This window comes from Hypanus sabinus, chromosome 15, assembly GCF_030144855.1.
Source record: "Hypanus sabinus isolate sHypSab1 chromosome 15, sHypSab1.hap1, whole genome shotgun sequence".
In the NCBI taxonomy this organism is placed as follows: Eukaryota; Metazoa; Chordata; class Chondrichthyes; order Myliobatiformes; family Dasyatidae; genus Hypanus; species Hypanus sabinus.
The window spans coordinates 91,606,035-91,631,856 of NC_082720.1; the positions used below are offsets into that span (position 1 = coordinate 91,606,035).

Here is a 25,822-nt window from a genome sequence, read left to right on the forward strand (position 1 = left end):
CAGTCTGTAACCACAACATGGAGGCCACCAGCTGGTTTATGACCACCACCCTGCCTCGATAGGAAAGCACCCTGACAAGCCTTGACCCGCGTCCCAGCCGGACCATGACTTTCGTCTCCAGGTCCTGCCAGTTTGTCAGCCAGGTCTCCCCAGAAGGACTCAGGTAGACTCACAGATAGAGGAGATGTTTGGCGCTTCACTCAAAAGGCCTCATCCCCTCTGGCAGGGAGTCCACCTGCCACTGACCCACTAACTTCCTGGCATCTGCACATTCTCTGCAGATCATTGGGATCTGTCACCATCAGGAGCACGTTGTTGGCATAGGCCAAGAGGATGTCTTCCATGTCCAATTCACGTCGAGCCAGACCCGTCGCTCTGCTGAAGAAGACATAGGAACAGCTCTACGTAGATGGTATACAACTGGCTGGACATGGGACACACCTGATGTACTCCTCTTCCAAAGGGAATGGGTGCTGTCAATGATCCATTGATCTTGACAAGGCACCATGTGGCACAGTATAGGGCTACAAAAGTGTGGAGCCAGCCCAAATGCCTACAGAGTGCCCACTGGTCAAACATCTCCTGGTCAAGAGAGCAAAACGCTGCAGGGGACCCAGTTTCCTGGAACAGGTGGATCAGGTCCAGGACTAAACTAGAATGATTGGGGGGGGGGGGGGGTGGGAATCAAATTGAAGAGACTAGGAGAGAGGAGGTTAGCTCACAAATAGAGAAAGCTAGTAGACAGTGTGTGAGGGGGGATAGGCAGGTGATAGAGAAGGGGAGCGCTCAGACTGAAGATGTAGGGGAGAAGGAAGAAAAAGATAATAAAGTTGTTTGCACCGTTGGGGATAAGCAGAGAGTAAGAAGTGGAGAGTTTCTAAAATTCATCTATTTTAATGCTAGGAGCATTGTAAGAAAGGTGGATGAGCTTAGAGCATGGATCGATACCTGGAAATATGATGTTGTAGCTATTAGTGAAACATGGTTGCAGGAGGGGTGTGATTGGCAACTAAATATTCCTGGATTTAGTTGCTTCAGGTGTGATAGAATTGGAGGGGCAAGAGGGGGAGGCGTTGCATTGCTTGTCAGAGAAAATATTACACTGGTGCTTTGGCAGGATAGATTAGAGGGCTCGTCTAGGGAGGCTATTTCGGTGGAATTGAGGAATGGGAAAGGTGTAGTAACACTTACAGGGGTGTATTATAGACCACCTAACGGGGAGCGAGAATTGGAGGAGCAGATTCAGATTCAGTTTATTGTCATTTAGAAACCACAAATGCAATGCAGTTAAAAAATGAGACAATGTTCCCCCAGAATGATATCACAAAAGTATATGACAAAACAGACTACACCAGAAAATCCACGTAACGTTTGGCAATCCCCAATCTAGAGTCCGGAGAGGTTGCTGCGTATTAATATCGCGCTACCGTCTTAGCGCATTCCCTGGAAAGGAGCTCCAAACCCACCAGATAAAAGAAGACCAAAAACTAAAGCTACAAGACCTGCACAAAACCACATAATTACAACGTATAGTTACAACAGTGTAAACAATTGCATAATTGATAAAAAAACAGACTATGGGCACAGTAAAAATAGTCCATGATGTTAAAGGACTGTAAGTTCAAAAGAAATCACCACAGTTTCCACAAGTTCCCAGGGTCCCGACAGACATGTCATCCCATGCTGGCGGCAGAAGGGAATACCCCCGCTGTGGACTTCCAAGGCACTGCCCGACTCAGCCTCGCAGACGCAGCACACACCGAAAGCGACCTGAGTCCGTCAAACCTCCGAGCCGACGACCATCTCCTCCGGCACAGCTTTTCCGAGCACCATCCTGTGCCGAGCATATTAAGACGGCCCCACCAATGGCCATCGGCAACGCGACCCTGAGGACTGGGGGCCTTTTCTTCCCAGCAGAGTCCCAGACCTCACAGCAGCAGCAGCAATGAAGAAGGTCTTCCTGGAATTTCCCGATGTTTCTCCGTGCTCCCACGTCCGTTTTCAATCGATTATGATTGCGCACGGCACCCCACTTCACAAATAACTGATAATCAGTTCCGGAGTGGCCACTGCAAGCTGCGTCGCGCCGCCATCTTTTCTGATCTATTGTGAGGAGATAGCAGATATTTGTAGTAAGCACAAGTTTGTGATTGTGGGAGATTTTAATTTTCCACACGTAGACTGGGAAGCCCATACTGTAAAAGGGCTGGATAGTTTGGAGTTTGTAAAATGTGTGCAGGATAGTTTTTTGCAGCAATACATAGAGGTACTAACTAGAGAAGGGGCAGTGTTGGATCTTCTGTTAGGGAATGAAATAGGTGAGGTGACGGAGGTAAGTGTTGGGGAGCACTTCGGGTACAGTGATCACAATGCCATGAGTTTCAGTAGAATTATGGAGAAGGATAGGACTGGACCTGAGATAGGGTTGAGATCTTTGATTGGAGAAAGGCTAACTTTGAGCAGATGCAAAAGGATTTAGAAGGAGTGGATTGGGACAATTTGTTTTATGGGAAGGATGTAATAGAGAAATGGCAGTCATTTAAAGGTGAAATTTTGAGGGTATAGAATCTTTATGCTCCTGTTAGGTTGAAAGGAAAGGTTAACAGTTTGAGAGAGCCATGGTTTTCAAGGGATATTGGAAACTTGGTTCGGAAAAAGAGAGATATCTACAATAAATATAGGCAGCATGGAGTAAATAAGGTGCTTGAGGAATATAAAGAATGTAAAAAGAATCTGAAGAAAGAAATTAGAAAAGCTAAAAGAAGATTTGAAGTTGCTTTGGCAAGTAAGGTGAAAATAAATCCAAAGAGTTTCTACAGTTATATTAATAGCAAAAGGGATAAAATTGATCCCTTAGAGAATCAGAGTGGAGACAAAAGAGATTGGGGAGATTTTGAATGATTTCTTTTCTTCGGTAGTCACTAAGGAGAAGGATATTGAATTGTGTAAGATAAGGGAAACAAGTAGGGAAGTTATGGAAACTATGATGATTAGAGGAGGAAGTACTGGCATTTTTAAGGAATATAAAAGTGGATACATCTCTGGGTCCTGACAGGATATTCCCTAGGACCTTGAGGGAAGTTAGTGTAGAAATAGCTGAGGCTCCGACAGAAATGTTTCAAATGTCATTAGAAATGGGGATGGTGCTGGAGGATTGGCGTATTGCTCATGTGGTTCCATTGTTTAAAAAGGGTTCTAAGAGTAAACCTAGCAATTATTGGCCTGTCAGTTTGACATCAGTGGTGGGTAAATTAATGGAAAGTATTCTTAGAGATGGTATATACAATTATCTGGATAGACAGTGTCTGATTAGGAACAGTCAACATGGATTTGTGCGTGGAAGGTCATGTTTGACAAATCTTACTGAATTTTTCGAAGAGGTTACTAGGAAATTTGATGAGGTTAAAGCAGTGGATGTTGTCTAGATGGACTTCAGTTGGGCGTTTGACAAGGTTCCGCATGGAAGGTTAATTAGGAAGGTTCAATCGTTAGGCATTAATATTGAAGTAGTAAAATGGATTCAACAGTCTTCATCAATGATGCGAGATGCCAGAGAGTAGTGGTGGATAACTGTCAGTCAGGTTGGAGGCCGGTGACTGGTGGTGTGTCTCAGGGATCTGTACTGGGTCCAATGTTGTTTGTCATATACATTAATGATCTGGATGATGGGGTGGTAAATCGGATTAGTAAGTATGTAGATGATACTAAGGCAGGTGGCATTGTGGATAATGAAATAGGTTTTCAAAGCTTGCAGAGAGATTTAGGCCAGTTAGAAGACTGGGCTGAACGATGGCAGATGGAGTTTAATGCTGATAAGTGTGAGGTGCTACATTTTGGTAGGACTAATCAAAATAGGACATACATGGTAAATGGTAGGACATTGAGGAATGCAATAGAACAGAGTGATCTAGGAATAATGGTGCACAGTTCCCTGAAGGTGGAATCTCATGTGGATAGGGTGGTGAAGAAAGCTTTTGGTATGTTGGCCTTTATAAATCAGAGCATTGTGTATAGGAGTTGGGATGTAATGTTAAAATTGTACAAGGCATTGGTGAGGCCAAATTTGGAGTATTGTGTACAGTTCTGGTCACCGAATTATAGGAAAGGTATCAACAAAATAGACAGAGTACAGAAGGTTCACCAGAAATTTACCTGGGTTTCAGCACCTAAGTTACAGGGAAAGGCTGAACAAGTTAGGTCTTTATTCTTTGGAGCGTAGAAGGTTGAGGGGGGACTTGATAGAGGTATTTAAAATAATGAGGGGGATAGATGGAGTTGACGTGGATAGGCTTTTTCCATTGAGAGTAGGGGAGATTCAAACAAGAGGACATGAGTTGAGAGTTAAGGGGCAAAAGTTTAGGGGTAACATGAGGGGGAACTTCTTTACTCAGAGAGTGGTAGCTGTGTGGAACGAGCTTCCAGTAGAAGTGGTAGAGGCAGGTTTGATATTGTCATTCTAAAAAAATTGGATAGGTATATGGACAGGAAAGTAATGGAGGGTTATGGGCTGAGTGCAGGTAGGTGAGACTAAGTGAGAGTAAGCGTTCGGCATGGACTAGAAGGGCCGAGTTGGTCTGTTTCTGTGCTGTAATTGTTGTATGGTTATATGGTTATAAATGGGCATTATTCTGAATGGACCGACTTGGGACTGTGTAGGATTGGTCAGGATGGATCACCTGTCAATACTGAGCCAAGATGGTTAGCCATTGCCCAGGCAAAGATCTTATAGTCCACCAACAAAAGAGAGACCGGACACCAGTTCTTTAGTAGGCGGCAGTCTCCCTTCTTGGGTAGCAGGACAACAGTTCTCTGCCATGAAAGGGACATTTCCCTTGTGGCTAGACTCTCCCCTAGGACAAGGCTGTCGTCATCCCACAGGGCAACTAGGCCAGAGAACTTGCTCCTCTGGAGCTGCCGAGTCAGGGGAGTGTCCAGCCTCTCCGGGCTGACCAGAGACAGATCTTTCCGGACCTCACTGCGCGTGTCTGCATTTGACAGGTCTGGCGAGAATAAGGGCACAGAACAAGTGGACTTCTGTGTTGATTTCATCAGGGTCTGTGACGCAGAAACGGTCTGCAGCAGGTAATTCCAGGTAACAGCTCCTTAGATTCTGGATTAGTTCCTCAGGATTGGAGAGTGGCTAATGTAACCCCACATTTTAAAAAAGGAGGGAGAGAGAAACCGGGGAATTATAGACCGGTTAGTCTGACATCGGTGGTGGGGAAAATGCTAGAGTCGGTTATCAAAGATGTGTTAACAGCACATTTGGAAAGAGGTGAAATCATCGGACAAAGTCAGCATGGATTTGTGAAAGGAAAATCATGTCTGACGAATCTTACAGAATTTTTTGAAGATGTAACTAGTAGAGTGGATAGGGGAGAGCCAGTGGATGTGGTATATTTATATTTTCAAAAGGCTTTTGTCAAGGTCCCACAGGAGATTAGAGTGCAAACTATTGGGGTATTGGGGCTATGGTATTGATGTGGAAAGAGAATTGGTTGGCAGACAGGAAGCAAAGAGTGGGAGTAAACAGGACCTTTTCAGAATGGCAGGCAGTGACTAGTGGGGTACTGCAAGGCTCAGTGCTGGGACCCCGGTTGTTTACAATATATATTAATGATTTAGATGAGGGAATTAAATGCAGCATCTCCAAGTTTGCGGATGACATGAAGCTGGGCGGTGGCGTTAGCTGGGAGGAGGATGCTAAGAGGATGCAGGGTGACTTGGATAGGTTAGGTGAGTGGGCAATTTCATAGCAGGTGCAATTTAATGTGGATAAATGTGAGGTTATCCACTTTGGTTGCAAGAATAGGAAAACAAATTATTATCTGAACGGTGGCCGATTAGGAAAAGGGGAGATGCAACGAGACCTGGGTGTCATTGTACACCAGTCATTGAAGGTGGGCATGCAGGTACAGCTGGCGGTGAATAAAGCAAATGGTATGTTGGCATTCATAGCAAAAGGATTTGAGTACAGGAGCAGGGAGGTTCTACTGCAGTTGTACAAGTCCTTGGTGAGACCACACCTAGAATATTGTGTGCAGTTTTGGTCCCCTAATCTAAGGAAAGACATCCTTGCCAAAGAGGAAGTACAGAGAAGGTTCACCAGATTGATTCCTGGGATGGCAGGACTTTCATATGAAGAAAGACTGGATCAACTAGGCTTATACTCACTGGAATTTAGAAGATTGAGGGGGGATCTTATTGAAACATATAAAATTCTAAAGGGATTCGACAGGCTAGATGCAGGAAGATTGTTTCTGATGTTGGGGAAGTCCAGAATGAGGGGTCACAGTTTAAGGATAAAGGGGAAGCCTTTTAGGACCGAGTTGAGGAAAAACTTCACAGAGAGTGGTGAATCTGTGGAATTCTCTGCCATAGGAAACAGTTGAGGCCGGTTCATTGGCTATATTTAAGAGGAAGTTAGATATGGCCCTTGTGGCTAAAGGGATCAGGGGGTATGGAGAGAAAGCAGGTACAGGTTTCTGAGTTGGATGATCAGCCATGATCATACAGAATGGTGGTGCAGGCTCAAAGAGCTGAATGGCCTACTCCTGCACCTATTTTCTATGTTTCTATGTTTCCATTTCTACTTCTGCAGTGAGTAGAAGGGTAAGGCAAGGTCCAAATCGTGCAGCGTTTAGATCCGTCATCTTGTGTATGTACCTCAGGACTGCTGGAGCGTGGTTCTCCTGGTACTCCTGCCATAACTATTGGCCCCCAGTGGTCAGACCAAGGTGGAACTCTTAAAACAATCTCTCTTAAAACATTCAATCTCAGAGCCCTGCATCTTTGATGACCCTCAGTGTACTCCTGACATTGAAACCAGGTGTGGGCATTTTGCACATCACACCAGAGCTGTAGGGAGGAGAAACCCTCCTGTCTCCCTCTCCAGGTGACCCCGAATGCATGGAATGAATCCAGGAATTATCTTCCAGCAACCAATGTTAAAGTGCCAGTGCCAAAATCCCACCCAAGAATGCAGATGAGCAAACTCCATCCACACAAGGTGACGGTCCGAGTACAACACTGAGCGCAAAGAGGATGCTAATATGCCTGAGAGATGTAGAGGTGGTCTATGGGGAAAACCTCCTTCTCTAGATCTTCTTGGGAAGGTGCTACAGTCAGGGTGAAGATTTTGCCAGGTGTCTACCAAATCAAAGGAGCCTACTAGTTCCTTTAACAGTTCTGATGCTGGGTCACAGTGGAGACCAGATTGGTCTTTCACCACGAGGGTACAGTTGAAGACTTTCTGGATGATGATGCAGTGCACAGGGTTGATGGAGCTCAGAAGAATGGATGCCTGACGAAATAGGCGCCTCTGCAACACCCTGTGCCTCAGGGCATACACGTTGATAAAGTGCAGAGGTACACTATCCAGGCACATGGCTGGGTGGAGCATTTGGCAGGGAATGCTATCTTGGGACTCCTACGATTTCCAGCTAGAAGGTTGGTGCCAAAAGATTCGCCACCCCACCAGAGGTGGATCTACGTGGACCCCTCCCTGCCACTCCAGGAGCCAAGTGGTCTCGTCCCCTGGGATGGTATGTGTTTCCTGCAGGACGCTCACTGCCTATCTCCCATCCCTGAGGACTGAGCAATTTTTAAACCTGTGGAGGGAATCCCTGCTGCCATTCAGAGCTAGACTAACTACGGTGATGTTCATATTGGGAGTACACTCGACCTCTGCGCCAGCACCCTTCCTGGTGAGAGCAGAGGCTCCCTCAATCACACTTTCTCGGAAAACCAAGAAGGCTCTTTGCTAGTGCAGCCCTGTGACCTGCCAGCCCCCAAAGGAGTAAAGCTGCCCTGCATCCTGATGTCTCTCACCAGGTGATCCATGAAGTATTTAATGGAATTTAAAGGAACAGCATTCCTATTCCTCTTCCCTTTCCGTCTGAGGAGGACACACAAGAACCTAATCAGCCTAGGCATGCTAGACCAGCGCAAGAAGGCGAGTTTCGACCAATACTTCTCACTCTCAGAGGTGAGAACAAACTCTCTGGTCTCAACAAGGATCAACGGGGACTTCTCAGGAGGGGTGAGGATATCCATCGCCTCACTATCGAATGAATCTTCCTCCACCCCGTCACTGCACTAAGACACTAAGAGCCCCCGTCTTCCTTTCTGTGTGTACTAGCAGATGGGACCACTTCTAGCTGACACTGCACAGCGAGTACCTTACTCATACCTGCCGACTCCACCTTCTCATCAGCCCTACCCCCAAGAACAACAGTGGAGGGACCATGCCCAGGAACTCCCTGAGAATCAGGGTCAGCATGAAGAATAAATCTCTTTACTCAGGAGCCAGGCAAGAGGCGGACCCCGACAACTCTGTTTCTAGGAGCCTAATCCTGAGAGTGAGAGCGGCAGGCCACTGCTTTGCTAACATTATCTAGTGCACTTGCCTCTAGGAAGGCACTAACTAATAAGTCCTGGGGGAGGGCTTTATGGCTGTCTCAGTTCCCAGATCAGGGGCAACAACAACTTCCTGCACAAACACCCCACCTACCATAGGGTTCGATGCTATTTCTGGGGATTGAGGTTGAGTACTCGCCTCCACCTGGATTTCCACACCAGTCTACATTCTTTACCCTCTGGGAGAAGAGCTCCTCCTCCTTTTCAGGCTGGAGGAGCACATAGGTGCAGGAGCTACTGATGCAGTGGCACTTTCCACTTCCACCTGTGCACTTCCCTGAGCTTCCCGTTGAACTTCAGGACAAGTGAGCTGGGTAGAGGAAGTGGGAGTGGGTGTGACCTCTGTGTTCTGGGGTGTTTGGATTTCTTCTTCACTTTCCTGCCCCGTGGAGTCTCCTCCCTGTGCCTACCATACGATCTCCGCATGGAAACTCGCATTCCCCCATCCCAACCGTGACATGCCGGAGGATGGGAGCTGTCACTAGTTCCATCTGTAAAACGATGTCTTTGACTGTGATCCCCTTACTGAGAGACTGGAGCATCAGCTCATCATTCCCCAGATAAAGCATGAGGCACAGGAGTAGAATTGGGCCATTTGACCCACGAGTCTGCTCCACCATTTAATCCTTTCTTTCCCCCTCCTCAGCCCCACTTCTCCTCATAACCTTTGATGCCATGTCCAATCAAGAACCTATGAATCTCTGCCTTAAATATACCCAACGACTTGACCTCCACAGCTGCCTGTGGCAATAAATTCCATAAATTTACCACCGTCTGGCTAAAGAAATTTCTCTGCTTCTCTGTTTTAAATGGGCACCCCTCTATCCTGAAGCTGTGCCCTCTTGTCCAGGACTCTCCCACCTTTCCACATCTACTCTACCAGGCCTTTCAACATTCAAAAGATTATTATGAGATCCCCCCCCATCCTTCTAAATTCCAGTGAGTACAGATCCAGAGTTATCAAATGTTCCTCATATAATAACCTCTTTATTCCCGGAATCATCCTTGTCAAGCGTCTCCGAACACTCTTCAATGCCAGCACATCTTTTCTCAGGTGGGGACCCCAGAGCTGTTCACAGTACTCAAGGTGAGGCCTCACCAGTGCCTTATAAAGCTCTACTCTTATCCCATCCCTGCTTTTGTATTCTAGACCTGAAATAAATGCTAACATTGCATTTGCCTTCCTCACCACCAACTCTACCTGCAAGTTAACCTTTAGGGTGTTCTGTACAAGGACTCCCAAGTCCCTTTGCATCTCCGATGTTTGGATTTTCTCTCCATTTAGAAAACAGTCTTCACATTTATTTCTTCTGCCAGAGTGCATGACCATGCATTTTCCAACAATGTGTTTCATTTGCCACTTTTTTATCCATTCTCCTAATCTATCGAAATCCTTCTGCAGCCTACCTCTTTCCTCAACACTACCTATCCCTCCACCAATTTTTGTATCATCTGCAAACTTTGCAATAAAGCCATCTATTTCATCATCTAAATCATTGATGTACAACATAAAGAGAAGTGGTCCAAAAACTGACCCTTTTGGAAAACCACTAGTTACTGGCAACCAACCAAAAACATAGAAACATAGAAAACCCACAGTGCAATACAGGCCCTTCAGCCCACAAAGCTGTGCCAAACATGTCCCTACCCTAGAAATTTCTAGGCTTACCTATAGCCCTCTATTTTTCAAAGCTCCATGTACCTATCCAAAAGTCCCTTAAAAGACCCTATCGTATCCGCCTCCACCACCTTTGCCAGCAGCCCATTCCACGCACTCACCACTCTCTGTGTAAAAAAAAAACTTACCCCTGATATCTCCTCTGTACCTACTCCCCAGCACCTTAAACCTGTGTCCTCTAGTGGCAACCATTTCACCCTGGGGAAAAAAGCCTCTGACTATCCACAGAATCAATGCCTCTCATCATCATCTACTCCTCTATCAGATCATCTCTCATCCTCCTTCACTCCAAGGAGAAAAGGCCGAGCTCACTCAATCTATTCTCATAAGGCATGCTCCCCAATCCAGGCAACTTCCTTGTAAATCTCCTCTGCACTCTTTCTATGGCTTCCACATCCTTCCTGTAGTGAGGCGACCAGAACTGAGCACAGTACTCCAAGTGGGGTCTGACCAGGGTCCTATATAGAACATAGAACAGTACAGCACATTACAGGCCCTTTGGCCCTCAATGTTGTGCTGACCCTCAATCCTTGCCTCCCATATAACTCCCCAACCTTAAATTCCTCCATATACCTGTCTAGTAGTCTCTTAAACTTCACGAGTGTATCTGCCTCCACCACTGACTCAGGCAGTGCATTCCACGCACCAACCACTCTCTGAGTGAAAAACCTTCCTCTAATATCCCCCTTGAACTTCCCTCCCCTTAACTTAAAGCTATGTCCTCTTGTACTGAGCAGTGGTGCCCTGGGGAAGAGGCGCTGGCTGTCCACTCCGTCTATTCCTCTTAATATCTTGTACACCTCTATCATGTCTCCTCTCATCCTCCTCTCCAAAGAGTAAAGCTCTAGCTCCTTTAATCTCTGATCATAATCCATACTCTCTAAACCAGGCAGCATCCTGGTAAATCTCCTTTGTACCCTTTCCAATGCTTACACATCCTTCCTATAGTGAGGCGACCAGAACTGGACACAGTACTCCAAGTGTGGCCTAACTAGAGTTTTATAGAGCTGCATCATTACATCCCGTCTCTTAAACTCTATCCCTCAACTTATGAAAGCTAACACCCCATAAGCTTTCTTAACTACCCTACCTACCTGTGAGGCAACTTTCAGGGATCTGTGGACATGTACCCCCAGATCTCTCTGCTCCTCCACACTACCAAGTATCCTGCCATTTACTTTGTACTCTGCCTTGGAGTTTGTCCTTCCAAAGTGTACCACCTCACACTTCTCCAGGTTGAACTCCATCTGCCACTTCTCATCCCACTTCTGAATCCTGTCTGAATGTCTCTCTGCAGTCTTCGACAATCCTCTACACTATCTACAACACCACCAACCTTTGTGTTGTCTGCAAACTTCCCAACCCACCCTTCTATCCCCACATCCAGGTAGTTAATAAAAATCACGAAAAGTAGAGGTCCCAGAACAGATCCTTGTGGGACACCAGTAGTTACAACCCTCCAATCTGAATGTACTCTCTCCACCATGACCCTCTGCCTTCTGCAGGCAAGCCAATTCTGAATCCACCTTGCCAAACTTCCCTGGATCCCATGCCTTCTGACTTTATGAATATAGCTGCAACGTTACCTCTCGGCTCCTAAATTTAATTCCACGATTGATGAAGGCCAATACACCATATGCCTTCTTAACCACAGAGTCAACCTGCGCAGCTGCTTTGAGTGTCCTATGGACTCGGACCCCAAGATCCCTCCTGTTCTCCACACTGCCAAGAGTCTTACCATTAATACTATATTCTGCCAGCATATTTGACCTACCAAAATGAACCATTTCACACTTATCTGGGTTGAAGTCCATCTGCCACTTCTCAGCCCAGTTTTGCATCCTATCAATGTTCTGCTGTAACCTCTGACAGCCCTCCACACTATCCAAGACCTCTAACCTTAGTGTCATCAGCAAACTTACTAGCCCACCCCTCCACTTCCTGATCCAGGTCACTTATAAAAATCACGAAGAGTAAGGGTCCCAGAACAGATCCCTGAGGCACTCCACTGGTGACCAACCTCCATTTTCATTTTAAAATCTTTTTTATTGATTATTATTGAAGATCAACAAAAAAAAGATACATTAAGTCAATATGCCATTATGTACAATAAAGAGTTAACAAATAACTGATTAACAAAGCTAAACAATATATCAATAATAATATGAAAAAATAAAGTGTTAAGAATATTTTTAACACTGGTGACCGACCTCCATGCAGAATATGACATGTCTACAACCACTCTTTGCCTTCTGTGGGCAAGCCAGTTCTGGATCCACAAAGCAATGTCCCCTTGGATCCCATGCCTCCTTACTTTCTCAATAAGCCTTACACAGGGTACCTTATCAAATGCCTTGCTGAAATCCTATTACACTGCTCTTCCTTCATCAATATGTTTAGTCACATGCTCAAAAAATTCAATTAGGCTCGTAAGGCATGACCTGCCCTTGACAAAGCCATGCTAACTATTCCTAATCATATTATACCTCTCCAAATGTTCATAAATCCTGCCTCTCTCTCCATCAACTTACCAACCACTGAGGTAAGACTCACTGGTCTATAATTTCCTGGTCTATCTCTACTCCCTTTCTTGAATAAAGGAACAGCATTTGCAACCCTCCAGTCCTCTGGAACCTCTCTCGTCCCTATTGATGATGCAAGATCATCGCCAGAGGCTCAGCAATCTCCCCCCTCGCCTCCCACGGTAGCCTGGGGTACATCTCATCCGGGCCCACAGACTTATCCAACTTGATGCTTTCCAAAAGCTCCAGCACATCCACTTTCTTAATATCTACATGCTCAAGATTTTCAATCTGCTGCAAATCGTCACTATTATCACCAAGAGCCTTTTCCATAGAAAAGTATTCTTTTATTTCCACTGCCTTCCTGAACTCTTTCTCAGAGGCCACAATGCAACCTTCCCCAACCAAGTCCTCCATGGCCTCCGAATAATATTCCAGAGTTATTCCAGGGTGCAAAATACATTGCATCCTGTGTTCATCCTCCACCAACTGAAACAGTGTTGTCCGAGGGTGGAGAGGCAGCTACCTTTGCATGACTCCCTGGAGACTGGACCAACATGTCTAAAGTGCTTAACTGGGGAAGGGCTAGCTTTGAAGGGATGAGGCAGGAACTAGCCAGAGTAAATTGGAAACAGATGTTCAAAGGGGAAAGCACAGAAGTAATGTGGGAGAAGTTTAGGGACCACTTGCTGTCCTTCTTCTCAACTTCCTCCCTAACTCCCTATAGTCTTTTTTCAGGACCTCTTCCTACCTATGTCATTGGTACCATTATGTACCATGACCTCTGGCTGTTCTCCCTCCCACTTCAGGATATCTTGGATGTGATCAGAAACATCCCGAACCCTGGCACCTCGGAGGGAAACCATCATCCGTGAGTGTCAGGGAGCAGGAGTGAGTGCCATTGCTATTACAAAGGAAAAAGTGCTAGGCAAACTCAAATTCCATGCAGAATGTATTTTATGTTAAGTGCCGCGAATTTTTCAGTTCTCAGTCTAAAAATTTCCTGCTCAGTGTTTGTCTGAGCCAATGCATCCAAATTTTGTTTTGTAATTTTCATGTTGCTGTATCTCTGTCCTGAGCCATTTATATTTGGAATGAATCTGAGTTCTGCTGACATGTATGTAAGAATACAGTTAGTGCCAATCCTGTGATCATTAAAAACCTGACAAATTTCTTGTGTTTGTCCTGTTGCAGCCACACGCTGTTGTTCATTGTGCGGCGGAGCGTAGACCTGATGTGGTGCAAAATCGACCTGATTATGCCCAGCAGTTGAATGTGAACAGTTCTGCATGCATAGCCAAGGAGTCAGGTATCAGATCTTTTTGTGGCCTTAATCCTTGTTGTTCTTACTGCCAGAAATCCACAGGGCAACTGTTTAACTGTGGGACTGGAGGCTCACGTTTGGCCCAGACAGTAGAAACAGGGCATTAGGAATGATGCCAGAGACACAGGCTGCTCTCAACCATCTGTCATCAGTGAGCCTGCTGTTTGAGCCGAGGGTAACAGGTATCCTGTTAACTGGCAAACTGCAGGAAGCAGTGATCATGTGGGACTGGAGGCTCACGTTTGGCCCAAACAGTAGAAACAGGGCATTAGGAATGATGCCAGAGACACAGGCTGCTGGACCCAGTGCAACACTTGGAGGAACTCAGCAGGTTGAGTAGCATCTGAGAGGGACAAAGGAATTGTTTCAAGATGAAACCCTGTATCAGGACTGAGAGTGGAGAAGCAGCATTGAACAGTAGGGGCCCTTCAACCCACAGTTTTGTATCAGCCTACTCCAAAATCAATCTAACCTTTCCTTTCTGCATAACCTTCCGTTTTTCTGTCATCCATGTGCCTTTTTGAGATTCTTCCAAATATCACTAAGTATATGCCTCTACCAACACTGCAGGTACACCCACTTCCCACACACCCACTACTCTCTGTAAAGCACCTGCCTCATTTTGAGTAATGTGGAAATGGCAGAGGCTTTGAATGACTATTTTGTGTCAGTCTTCATGGCGGAGGACACATCTAACATGCCAAAGAGAGATGTTATAGATGTGATGGGAGGTGAGGACCTCGATGCAGTAGCTATCACTAAAGAGGTGGTGCTGAGTAAACTTGTGGGCCTGAAGATAGACAATTCCCCTGGTCCTGATGGAGTGTATCCCAGGATACTGAAAGAAATGGCAGAAGTTATAGTAGAGGCTTTGGTGATAATTCACCAAAATTCTCTGGACTCTGGATAGGTCCCAGCAGATTGGAAGACGGCAAATGTCACGCCACTGATCAAAAAAGGATGTAGGCAAAAGGCAGGTAACTATAGGCCAGTTAGTTTAACATCTGTAGTTGGGAAAATACTTTAAACTATCATTGAACAAGAAATAGCAAGACATCTGGAAAGAAATGGATCCATCAGGTGGGTGCAGCACGGATTCAGCAAAGGCAGGTCCTGTTTGACAAACTTAGTGGAGTCCTTTGAGGATATAACGAGCGCAGTGGATGGAGGGGAACAGATAGATGTTATTTCCAGAAAGTGTTGGGTAAGGTGCTGCATAAAAAACTTATCCATCAGATAAGAATTTGTAGATTTGGGGGTGATGTATCAGCATAACTAATAGAAAGCAGAGAGTTGGGATACTCTGGCTGGCAATCAGTGGTGTGTGGGGTGCCACAGGGGTCGGTGCTGGGCCTAACTGTTCACAATATACATTAACGATCTGGAAGAGGGGACTGAGTGTAGTGTATCTAAGTTTGCTGATGATACTAAAGTATGCAGAAGATACGGAGAGTCTGCAGAGAGATATTGATCGGTTAAGTGGGTGGGCAGGAGTCTTGCAAACAGAGTGCAATTTTGGTAAATGCGAGGTCGTCGACTTCAGAAGGAAAAATTAAATACCAGATTATTATTTAAATGGTTAAAAAATTGCAGCAATCTGCTGTGCAGAAGGACTTGGGAGTGTTTGTGTACCATTTGTAAAAGGTGGGTTTGCAGGTGCAGCAGGCTATCAAGAAGGCAAATGGCATGTTGGCATTCATTGTTAGAGGGATTGAATTTAAGAGCAGGGAGGTTATGCTGCATCTGTACAGGGTACTGGTTACGCTGTGCCTGGAGTACTGCGTGCAGTTCTGGTCTCCTTACTTGAGGATGGATATACTGGCTTTGTTTGTGGTGCAGAGGAGTTGAACCAAGTTGATTCCAAGGATAAGGGGACTGCACTATGAGAAGAGATTGAGTCGCCTGGGACTGTACTCGCTGGAATTCAGAAGAATGAGAGGAGATCTTCTGAAAACATATAAAGTCATGTAAGGAATAGTTAAGATAGAGGCAGGAAAGTTGTTTCCACTGCCAGGTGAGACTAAAGCTAGGGGACATAGCCTCAAGATTTGAAGGAGTAGATTTAGGGTGGAGATGAGGAGGAACTGCTTTTCCCAGAGAGTGGTGAATCTGTGGAATTCTCTGCCCAATGAAGCAGTGGGACTACATCAATAAATATATTTGTCGAGATTGGATAGATTTTTGCATTGTAGGGGAATTAGAGGTTATGGGGAAAGGGCAGGTAGGTGGAGATGTGCCATCTTACTGAATGGCAGTGTAGGCTTGACAGGCCAGATGGCTTACTTCTGCTCCTCTATGTTCTTATACCTCTGATATCCCCTCTACTTACCACCAATCATCTTAAAATTATGTCCCTTCTGTATTAGCCATTTCCATTCGAGGAAAAAGTGCCTGGCTGCTCTGTCTGTCTATGCTTCATAAGATCTTGTACACCTCTATCGAGATAGTCACCTCTCATCTTCTATTCCTAAAAGAAAAGCTCTAGGTCGCTCAATCTATCTTCATAAGATGTGTTATTTTATCCAGGCAGCATCTTGGTAAGTCTCTGCATCCTTCCTATAATGAGGTGATCAGAACTGAACTCAATATTCCAAGTGTGGTCTAACCAGAGTTTTATAGAGCTGCAATGTTACTTGAGACAACCAGCAGGTAGCAAGATGGCTGGTAAAGCGGGGGGGGTGGGGCGGGGGGGATGGTGTGTTGATGTGAGGTGGAGACAGGAGGGCGATGGACAGGAACACAAGCTCTCACATGCTGGAGTGGGATGAGTATGAAGGTTCATAATGGGAGCTATTAGAGTGGAAGTGATGGCCAGGTGGAACCAGGTACAAATAGGGGGATGGTGATCTGCTTGGTTGGGAGAGGTGATCTGCTCAGTGGGATGGGAGCAGCTGACGGCCAGGTGGAACCAGGTACAAATAGGGGGATGGTGATCTGCTTGGTTGGGAGAGGTGATCTGCTCAGTGGGATGGGAGCAGCTGACGGCCAGGTGGAACCAGGTACAAATAGGGGGATGGTGATCTGGTTGGAGGGAGGGGTGATCTGGTCATTGGGGTGGGAGCTGGTGACAGCCAGGTGGAACCAGGTACAAATAGGGGGATGGTGATCTGCTTGGTTGGGAGAGGTGATCTGCTCAGTGGGATGGGAGCAGCTGACGGCCAGGTGGAACCAGGTACAAATAGGGGGGTTGTGATCTGGTTGGTGGCATGGGAACAAAATAATTGTTACTCCGGATCTGATGCAGTTCAAAAGTAACACAATAAGATAAAGATGCAGGAGGCAGGAATCCATTCTAGCCAAGTGATCCGTGACTGTATCAAGTTGGCCTGGCTAAAATCTTCCAAAATAATGGTGAAGGCGTCAGGACGTGCTGTTTCGTCTATGTTGATTACATTGTTTATTTCATTGCGTCTTCGACATTGGCCTGAGGTGGAATGTATACCGCTATCAAAATGACCACAGAGTTCTCCTGTGGCAGGTAAAATGGATGGCACTATATTCCAGGTCTGATGAGCAAAATTGGGACAACACTGATACATCTCTGCACCAAGAGGAACTGATCATGAGGCATACACCACCACCTCTGCTCTTGTCAGACTGATCCTGATGGTGCATAGTGAACTTGTTACTCTGAATCACTGTGTCCCATTCAGAAGGGGTTAATTAGGATCTCACCCTAGCTCTGAGATCTTAGCTTTTATTTTCTAGAGACTATATGTATACAATGATAGATTGTTCACTTGCATTAAAACATCTTTATTGACTGTACAGACCTTGGAAGCAGTTGTGATTCTCAGCTGTATCAGGCTGAAAGGGGAATATTTAATTGTCTCCATTGAATTGTACTGCAATGAGATCGGCTCAAGGAGCCCTGAAAATAGACAGGAAGTGTCATGGCTTTGAGGATGGTAGTGAGGTTTAGGAAGAGAAAGTGTAAGGACAGGTGTTGCACTTCCTGGGGTTGTAGAGAAAAGTGCCAAGGAGTCAGTGGTAGGGGGTTGGGGTCAATGACCAGGAGGTGATGGATGGAATGTTCCCCTCAATATATTCAGTTTCACCCCTGTGTGGTATTTGATCAAATTTCTTTTTCAGTTGTTTCAAAGTAGAGTCAAGTTCTCAAACAGCCTGTGTTAGAATATGAATACTGTTCCTCATATATCAGCCCTTGCTTTTCCTGCCTTTCACCTCCCAGTTTCTTTCTTCTTCCTCACCCACCTAGCTTCACCTGTCATCTTCTAGCATGTCCTCCATCTCCTCTTTTCACCACCTTATTCCGGTTTCTACCCCCTGTCCTTTCCAGTCCTGATGAAGGGTCTTGGCCCAAAACATCGACTGTTTATTCTTCCCCATAGATGCTGCCTGGCCTACTGAGTTCCTCCAGCATTTTGTGAGTGTTGCTCTGAATTTCCAGCATCTGCAGAATCTCTTGTGTTCCACATCTGGTTTATGTGTCCCCAGGAGTACCTCCCTCTGTGCTTGTGCTCCAGTCTCTGGTTATTCAGAGTGGTGTACTGATTATCAGCCTTGTTGGCAATTCCTGCATCCTGCCTCAAGATGAGATGGGTTTGGACATACAAGTTTCACGTTACTGGGACAGAGGCTGGAGATCCGGGTTCACAACATTCTGGGAAACCAAGCCAAACGTGGCTTGAGTGAACTAAGCAGAACTTTCCGGCACCACACTAGTGTAGCAGCTAGCATGTTGCTATTACAGATTGGTGCATTGGAGTTTGGAGTTTAGTTCCACTGTCCTCTGTAAGCAAGTTTGTATGTTCCTTCCCATGAGCGTGTGAGTTTCCTCTAGGTGTTCTACTGTGCTTCCAGTCCAAAGACATTAATTGGTCTTTGTAAATAGTCCTGTGGTTTGGCTAGAGTTCAATAAGTGTCTTGCTGTGTGGCACTGCTCATTGGGCCAAAGGGCTTGTTGCGTGCTGTATCCATAAATAAATTACTTCAACTAATTACAGCCATTTTCTGCTCCTTACAGCTGAGATTGGCGCCTTCATGATATACCTGAGCACAGATTACATTTTTGATGGAACACACCCTCCTTACCGAGAAAGCGACACTCCTAACCCCCTCAACCTGTACGGGAAAAGCAAGCTGGCGGGGGAGAGGCAGGTTTTGCAAAACCACCCTGGTGAGGCAGGAATTGAACTGCCTTGTGCAGTGATTGTGGTTGGCAGTGCGGGGGGGGGGGCTGGCAAGTGGTGGGCACTGGGGTAATGTACCAGGAAGTAAGCTGCCTTAGGCACTGTTTGGTGTTGGCAGTGGAGGAGGGGTGGGCTGGCAAGGGAAGAGCATTGGAGTCACATATCAGGAAGTGAGCTGCAGGGCATTGACTGTGGTTGGCAGTGGAGGAGGGGTAGGCACTAGGGTTATGTAACAGCATTGGCAGCAGAGGCAATGAGGCATAGATTCTTGTAAAGGTTCTCCAGAAACCTCAAAATCACACAAAAAGGATGTGTGGTAGGAGGAATTGGCCTTGGAAGGGGTGGGTGGATTTAAGACCATAAGAGCTTGAAGCAGATTTAGGCCATTTGGTCTATTAAACCTGCTCCACTATTCTATCATGGCTGATTTATTATTCCTCGAAACACCATTCTCCTGCCTTTTCCCTGTAACCTTTCACACCGTTACTAATCAAGAATATGTCCAGCTCTGCTTTTAATAAACTCAATTAATTGGCTTCCACAGTCATCTGTGGCAATGAATTCCACAGATTCACCACTCTCTGGCTAAAGAAATTCATCCTCATCTCTGTTCTAAATGGTCAACCCTCTCTTCTGAGGCTGTACCCTCTGGTCCTAGACTCACCTACTATAGGAAATATCCTCTCCACATCCACTGTACCTGTGTCCTCTGGTCCTAGACTCACCCACTATAGGAAACATCCTCTCCACATCCACTGTACCTGTGTCCTCTGGTCCTAGACTCACCCACTATAGGAAACATCCTCTCCTCATCCACTCTATCTGTTCCCTCTGGTCCTAGACTCCCCCACTATAGGAAACATCCTCTCCACATCCACTCTATCTGTGTCCTCTGGTCCTAGACTCCCCACTATAGGAAACATCCTCTCCACATCTACTCTATCTGTGGTCCTAGACTCCCCCACTATAGGAAGCATCCTCTCCACACCCACTCTATCCAGGCTTTTCAATATTTGATAGGTTTCAATGAGATCTTCCCTTATTCTTCTAAACTCCAGTGAGGCCCAGAGTAATTAGATGCTCCTCCTACATTAACCCTTTCATTCCTAGAATCATTCTTGTGAACCATCTCTAGACCCTCCCCAGTTCTCATAGACCTTTTCTTAGATAAGGGATCAAAGCTGCTTGCAATACTCCAAGTGTGGTCTGAGAAGTGCCTTATAAAGCTTCAGCATTATATCGTTGCTGTACGTTCACTGAGTGAGGGTGTGGATGGGGGATTGTCAGCAGGAGGATATGGTGGAGATGGGGAGATTGTTGTGGAGAAGGAGTTTACAGTGTTGGGAGTGTGCGTATGGGGGATTATCTACGGGGAGAGGTTGTAAACAGCGGGTGTTGTTTGAGTGGTGGTGATTTTCAGGATCTGTTGGTGTGGAGAGCTTGCTCACTGTGGCGGTATTATAAGTGGAATGATTGTCAATATGTGGATGCTATTTACAGAGTGGGGATGAAGGGGAGAGTGTGGACAGATTGTTGGTGGGATATTTTCAGTGAGGGGAGATTATTCACTCTATGGGGGTATTTACCCTGTCTGTTCACTGGGTCCCAGGTGCTGCAGTGCTCCGCGTTCCTGTCCTTTACGGTCCAATAGAGGAGCTGGAGGAAAGTGCAGTCTGTGCCATCTTCAGCAGTGTCCAGTCCCCGGAAAGATTAGCCAGTGTTGACCACTGGCAGCAGCGGTTCCCCACGCATGTGGCTGACGTGGCCAGAGTGTGCAGGGAGCTGTCTGAGCGCAGGATGCAGGTGAGTGTGTGTGCACACGTATAGCAGATCCTGTGTCTCCTGTCACCCTGTTTAACCGTTTACCCCTTTCCCCATCCGTCGCCCATCTGTGTTCACCTTGTGTGACTCCATAACCCCTCAAATCGTAGTACAAGCCTTTGTGTTACAGATATGATTAGTAGATTGATCTTAGAGTAGGTTAAAAGGTCAGCACAACATTGTGGACTGAAGGGACTGTCCTGTGCTCAACTGTTGTGTGTTGAGGAATTCCAGCCCTCATTTAGCTGTGTTGCATGTGCTCTGTTCTGGATTTGTGGAACTGTTAACTGCAGATTTTTTTCCAGATTTACATCTGTTTCCTTATTGGGAATTATTTCCCCTGAGCAGGACTCTTCAGTTAGTGGAATCTTCCACTGGTCTGGGAACGAACGAATGACCAAATATGAGATAGCTTGCACTATGGCAGATGTCTTCAGGCTTCCCAGAAATCACCTGCAACCGGTGAGTGAGTGTGAGTGTGTGTCTGTTCATGTTCTTTCGGGGGGTTATGTGGCACAGGATCCCTTGCTATGTTGTCTGTCAAGTTGACCTGTGTATGTGTGTGTCGGGTTTGCGTCAGGCACAGTACTTTGCTGAGAGCATGCTGTGCTGTACAGTCTCCTGTTGGAGGTAGACCTGACAACCTGCTCCTCCCCAGAATTCAGAACTATAACTGATATTTCTCAATTGTTTATTTGAGTAAAGAGAGACACAGTTCATAGCAGCCTCCCATGGTATTAACATATTACTGTCACCTGTATCACATTCAGGCTTTCCACTGCTCCAGATTGGGACTGTCGCCAGTCCTGTAAAACAATGGACTTCGTTTTGAAATGTATTTACCATCAAGTTACACACTCACACATGCTCACGCTCTCTCTCTCATGTTCACACTCATGCTTTCAGTTAGACCTGACAAAGGGTCTCGGCCCGAAACGTCGACAATGCTTTTTCCCATAGATGCTGCCTGACTTGCTGCATTCCACCAGCATTTTGTGTGTGTTGTTTGAATTTCCAGCATCTGCAGATTTCCTTGTCAATGCTGGAGGAACTCAGCATGTTTAGTAACCCAGTAACAGTTTATGTGACAAATCCCAGATGAGCCCTCAATTTGTCACGTATCCTGTGACTGGGTTACTAAACCAGCAGAAATGGAATGATACGTTGGAGTCCAGTAGTACTGTAACTAAAAGTGTTTATTAGTAAACTAAGTAATACAGTATCAAAAATGCAAATAGACATATAAAACAGGTTAGCAATGATATATACAGGTGTGGAAATATAAATCAAAACCAAGCTCTGTCAAAGTCTAGGGGTAAATTAATAGTCTTAAGATAATGCAGAGTTTAGTTCAGTTTGGACTGACGTAGTTGCTGTTGTGACGTTGGAAAGAGAGAGAGTGAGTGAGAGAGAGAGAGAGAGAGAGAGAGTGAGAGTGAGAGATGAGCAGCTATAGCAGGCAAACCTTCCGTTGTCTTCTTGTTCCGATTATGACCACTCCATTCCAAGCCAGACCATTCTTCAGTGGTGAGCTCGTCACCCAGACGTGGGTGGACACACACACAAGCCCCCACCGGCCTGCCTTCACACACTGTGAACCTCTGACTGATTCCCCCGAATCGATCCTCCAAGCCCCCACCTTCCTGTGGGTGCACAACACTCGTTCAGTGTCCAGTGGCGTGTCTGCCGGTGTCTCAGCAGACTCGTCTTTTATCTCCCCTGCTGGGGTACTGGCCATCCATCAACTGTCCATGTCCATCTCCTGGCTCCTCCTCGCTGCATCACCCGGGATCCACACAAACAGGCCAAATGTCCTTGGCGCTCCAGTCAACAATCAGCAAAGAAGCCATAATACTAAATCATCCATGGAGCCATAACTCTAATCCTTGTCTCTCTCTCTCTGTCATTATCAGCATGTGCAGCATGGTATCTCTCCTTTTTTATCTCTCTCTCTCTCTCTCTCTCTCTCTCTCGTTAGCAGCATAGTTCACGGGGGGGGGTCAACTCGACCCCATGGTTTGCTCATCACACATAACAGGAACAATGGGGGAAACTTCACTCAGAGTCGTGAGTGAATGAGCTGCAAGTGGTGTGTGTAAGCTCAATTTCAACGTTTAAGAAAAGTTTGGATAGGTACATGGGTGGTAGGGGTATGGAGGGCTATGGTCCTGGTGTAGGGTGATAGGTGTGGGTGGTTTAAGTGGTTTGGCACAGACTAGATGGGCCGAAAGGCCTGGTTCTGTATTGTACTTTTCTATTGCTGTGGGTGATGGCCAGGTGGGAAGAGATGGGAGCCAGACTGGGAATGGGAAAAGAGGGGACAGGAGAGAAATTACCCAGAAGTTAAGGAGATTAATGTTTATGCCGTCAGGAACAGTGGGATAGAGGCTGTCTTTGATCCTGGTGGTTTGTGCTTTCAGATTTGTCTATCTTTTGCCCAAAGGAAGAGGAAGAATCAGGTTTAATATCCTGACCTAAAATATGTCATGAAATCTGTTAATTTACAGCAGCATTACATTGCAATATATAAAAAGCTTTGAAGTACATTCAGTATATATAAAAAGAAAATTACATTAAATAAGTAGTGCAAAAAGAGGGGATGCATTGTCCTTTAGAAATCCGATGGAGGGGAAGAAGCTGTTCCTGAGTCATTGAGTATGTACCTTCAGGCTCCTGTACCACCACCTCGATGGTAGTAATGAGAAGAGGGCATGGGTGGTGGGGGTCCTTACAGATGGATGTCACTTTTGAAGATATCCTTGATGCTGGGGTGGTTAGTTTACAGTTTTCTGCTTCTTTTTCTGATCTGTGCATTGGAGCCTCCATACCAGATGGTGTTGCAACCAGTTAGAATGTTCTCCACCATATATCTTGGTAGAATGTCTACCAAGTCTCAAGTACCAAAACTCTCAAGGAAATATTACTGCTGTCGTGCCTTCTTTGTAATTGCATCAATATGTTGGGCCCAGGATAGGTCTTCTGAGATGTTGACACCCAGGAACTTGAAACTGCTCATGCAGATCCCTTGATGAGGACTGGTGTGTAGTCCTTCAGCTTACACTTCCAGATTGTCCGGGGTTGGTAGGCAGCTTTAGTCAAGTCAGTGAAGAATATAGACAAAGTCCATGTAGGGGAGATAAGTTTCCTAGACATGCTGAGCTGTTTGCACAACCCTCTGCAGTTTCTTGTAGTCACAGGCAGAGCAGTTGCCAGACCAGGCCAAAATGCATTCAGACATGATGTTTCTGTGAAGGTTTTGGAGAGGGCGCAGCCTGGATTAGAGAGAAAGAAGTTGGATAAATCTGAACTGTCAGAAGGTGAGGGGAGATTTGATAGAAGTCTATAAATTATAAAAGGCGTAGATTGGGTAGGCGGAATTTTTCTCTCAGAGCGGAGATGTCAAATACTAGATGGCACAGGTTTTAGATCATAACATATAGGAGCAGTATTGGGCCACTTGGCCCATCGAGTCAGATCTGACATTACAACATGGCTGATCCATTTTTTCCCAGCCCCAATCTCCTTCCTTCCCCTTAAACCCTTCATACCCTGACTAATGAAGAATCTATCAACCTTTGCCTTAAATAAATGTATATAGGCTTGGCCTCCATATCTGCCTTTGGCAATGAATTCCACAAATTCACCACTCTGTGGCTAAAGAATTCCCTCCGCATCTGTTCTAAAAGGACGTATCTCTATTCTGAGGCTGTCTCCTCTGGTCTTAGACTCCTCCACTAAAGGAAACACCCTATCCACATCCACTCTATCTAGGCCTTTCACTATTTGATGTGTCACCCCTCATTCTTCTGAATTCCAGTAAATACAGAATAAATTCTAGAGTGGTAAGTGTAAAGTAAATTTGAGGTAAGTTTCTTTACACACAGAGAAGTGGGTGCCTAGACCATGGTGAAGTTCCCACAGTGCTATTAGGGTGGAATTTCCAGGGTTTATATCCTGTCACAATATACCTCCCAAGTCCTGATGGTGCATGATGTGGAACGGTGCGGGGACATTGTTGAAGGAAGTTCAGTAGTACCTCTTTTGTTGGATGTCCCAATTGTTAATTCTGGGGAGCTGAGGATCTCAGCCAAACCTATCAAATAGTGAAAGGCCTAGATAGAGTGGATGCGGAGAGGATACTTCCTTGGTGGGGCAGTCTGGGACCAAAGGGGAGAGAGTCTGTGGAGGACAAGTCTTTGGGTATATTTAAAGTGGAGGTTAATAGGTTCTTGATTAGTCAGAGTGTCAAAGGTTATAGGAAGAAGGCAGGATAATTGGGTTGAGAGGGATAATAAATCAGTCATGTTGGAATGGCAGACCAGATTCATTGAAACATAGAAAACCTACAGCACAACACAGGCCCTTTGGCCCACAAGGTTGTGCTGAACATGTCCTTACCTTAGAAATTCTGAGGCTTACCCATAATCCTCTATTTTTCTAAGCTCTATGTACCTATCCAAAAGTCTCTTAAAAGACACTATTGCATCTTCCTCCAGCCCATTCCATGCACTCACCACTCTCTGCGTAAAAAAACTTACTCCTTATATCTCCTCTACACCTACTTCCAAGCACCTTAAACCTGTGTCCTCTTGTGGCAACCATTTCAGCACTGGGAAAAGCCTCTGACTATCCACACGATCAATGCCTCTCATCATCTTGTACACCTCTATCAGGTCACCTGTCATCCTCCGTTGCTCCAAGGAGAAAAGGCCGAATTCACTCAGCCTGTTTTCATAAGGCATGCTCCCCAATCCAGGTAACATCCTTGTAAATCTCCTCTGCACCCTTTCTATGGCTTCCACATCCTTACTGTAGTGAGATGACCAGAACTAAGCACAGTACTCTTAAGTGAGGTCTGACCAGGGTCCTATATAGCTACAACATTATTTCTCAGCTCCTAAATTCA

General features: G+C 45.8%; 1 protein-coding gene across 4 annotated transcripts in view; it reads left to right on the forward strand.

Moving 5' to 3' along the window:
• mat2b (methionine adenosyltransferase 2 non-catalytic beta subunit methionine) overlaps nucleotides 1-25,822 on the forward strand; it is a 52,495-nt gene that overhangs the window by 20,970 nt on the left and 5,703 nt on the right. For 3 of the 4 annotated variants that reach the window (XM_059990739.1, XM_059990740.1, XM_059990738.1), the window contains 4 exons: nucleotides 13,813-13,927; nucleotides 18,930-19,082; nucleotides 20,705-20,898; nucleotides 21,265-21,378. In XM_059990739.1, the coding sequence (XP_059846722.1) occupies nucleotides 13,813-13,927; nucleotides 18,930-19,082; nucleotides 20,705-20,898; nucleotides 21,265-21,378 (576 nt within the window). The remainder of the gene's footprint in view (nucleotides 1-13,812; nucleotides 13,928-18,929; nucleotides 19,083-20,704; nucleotides 20,899-21,264; nucleotides 21,379-25,822) is intronic. The other variant, XM_059990741.1, reaches the window with a different exon arrangement.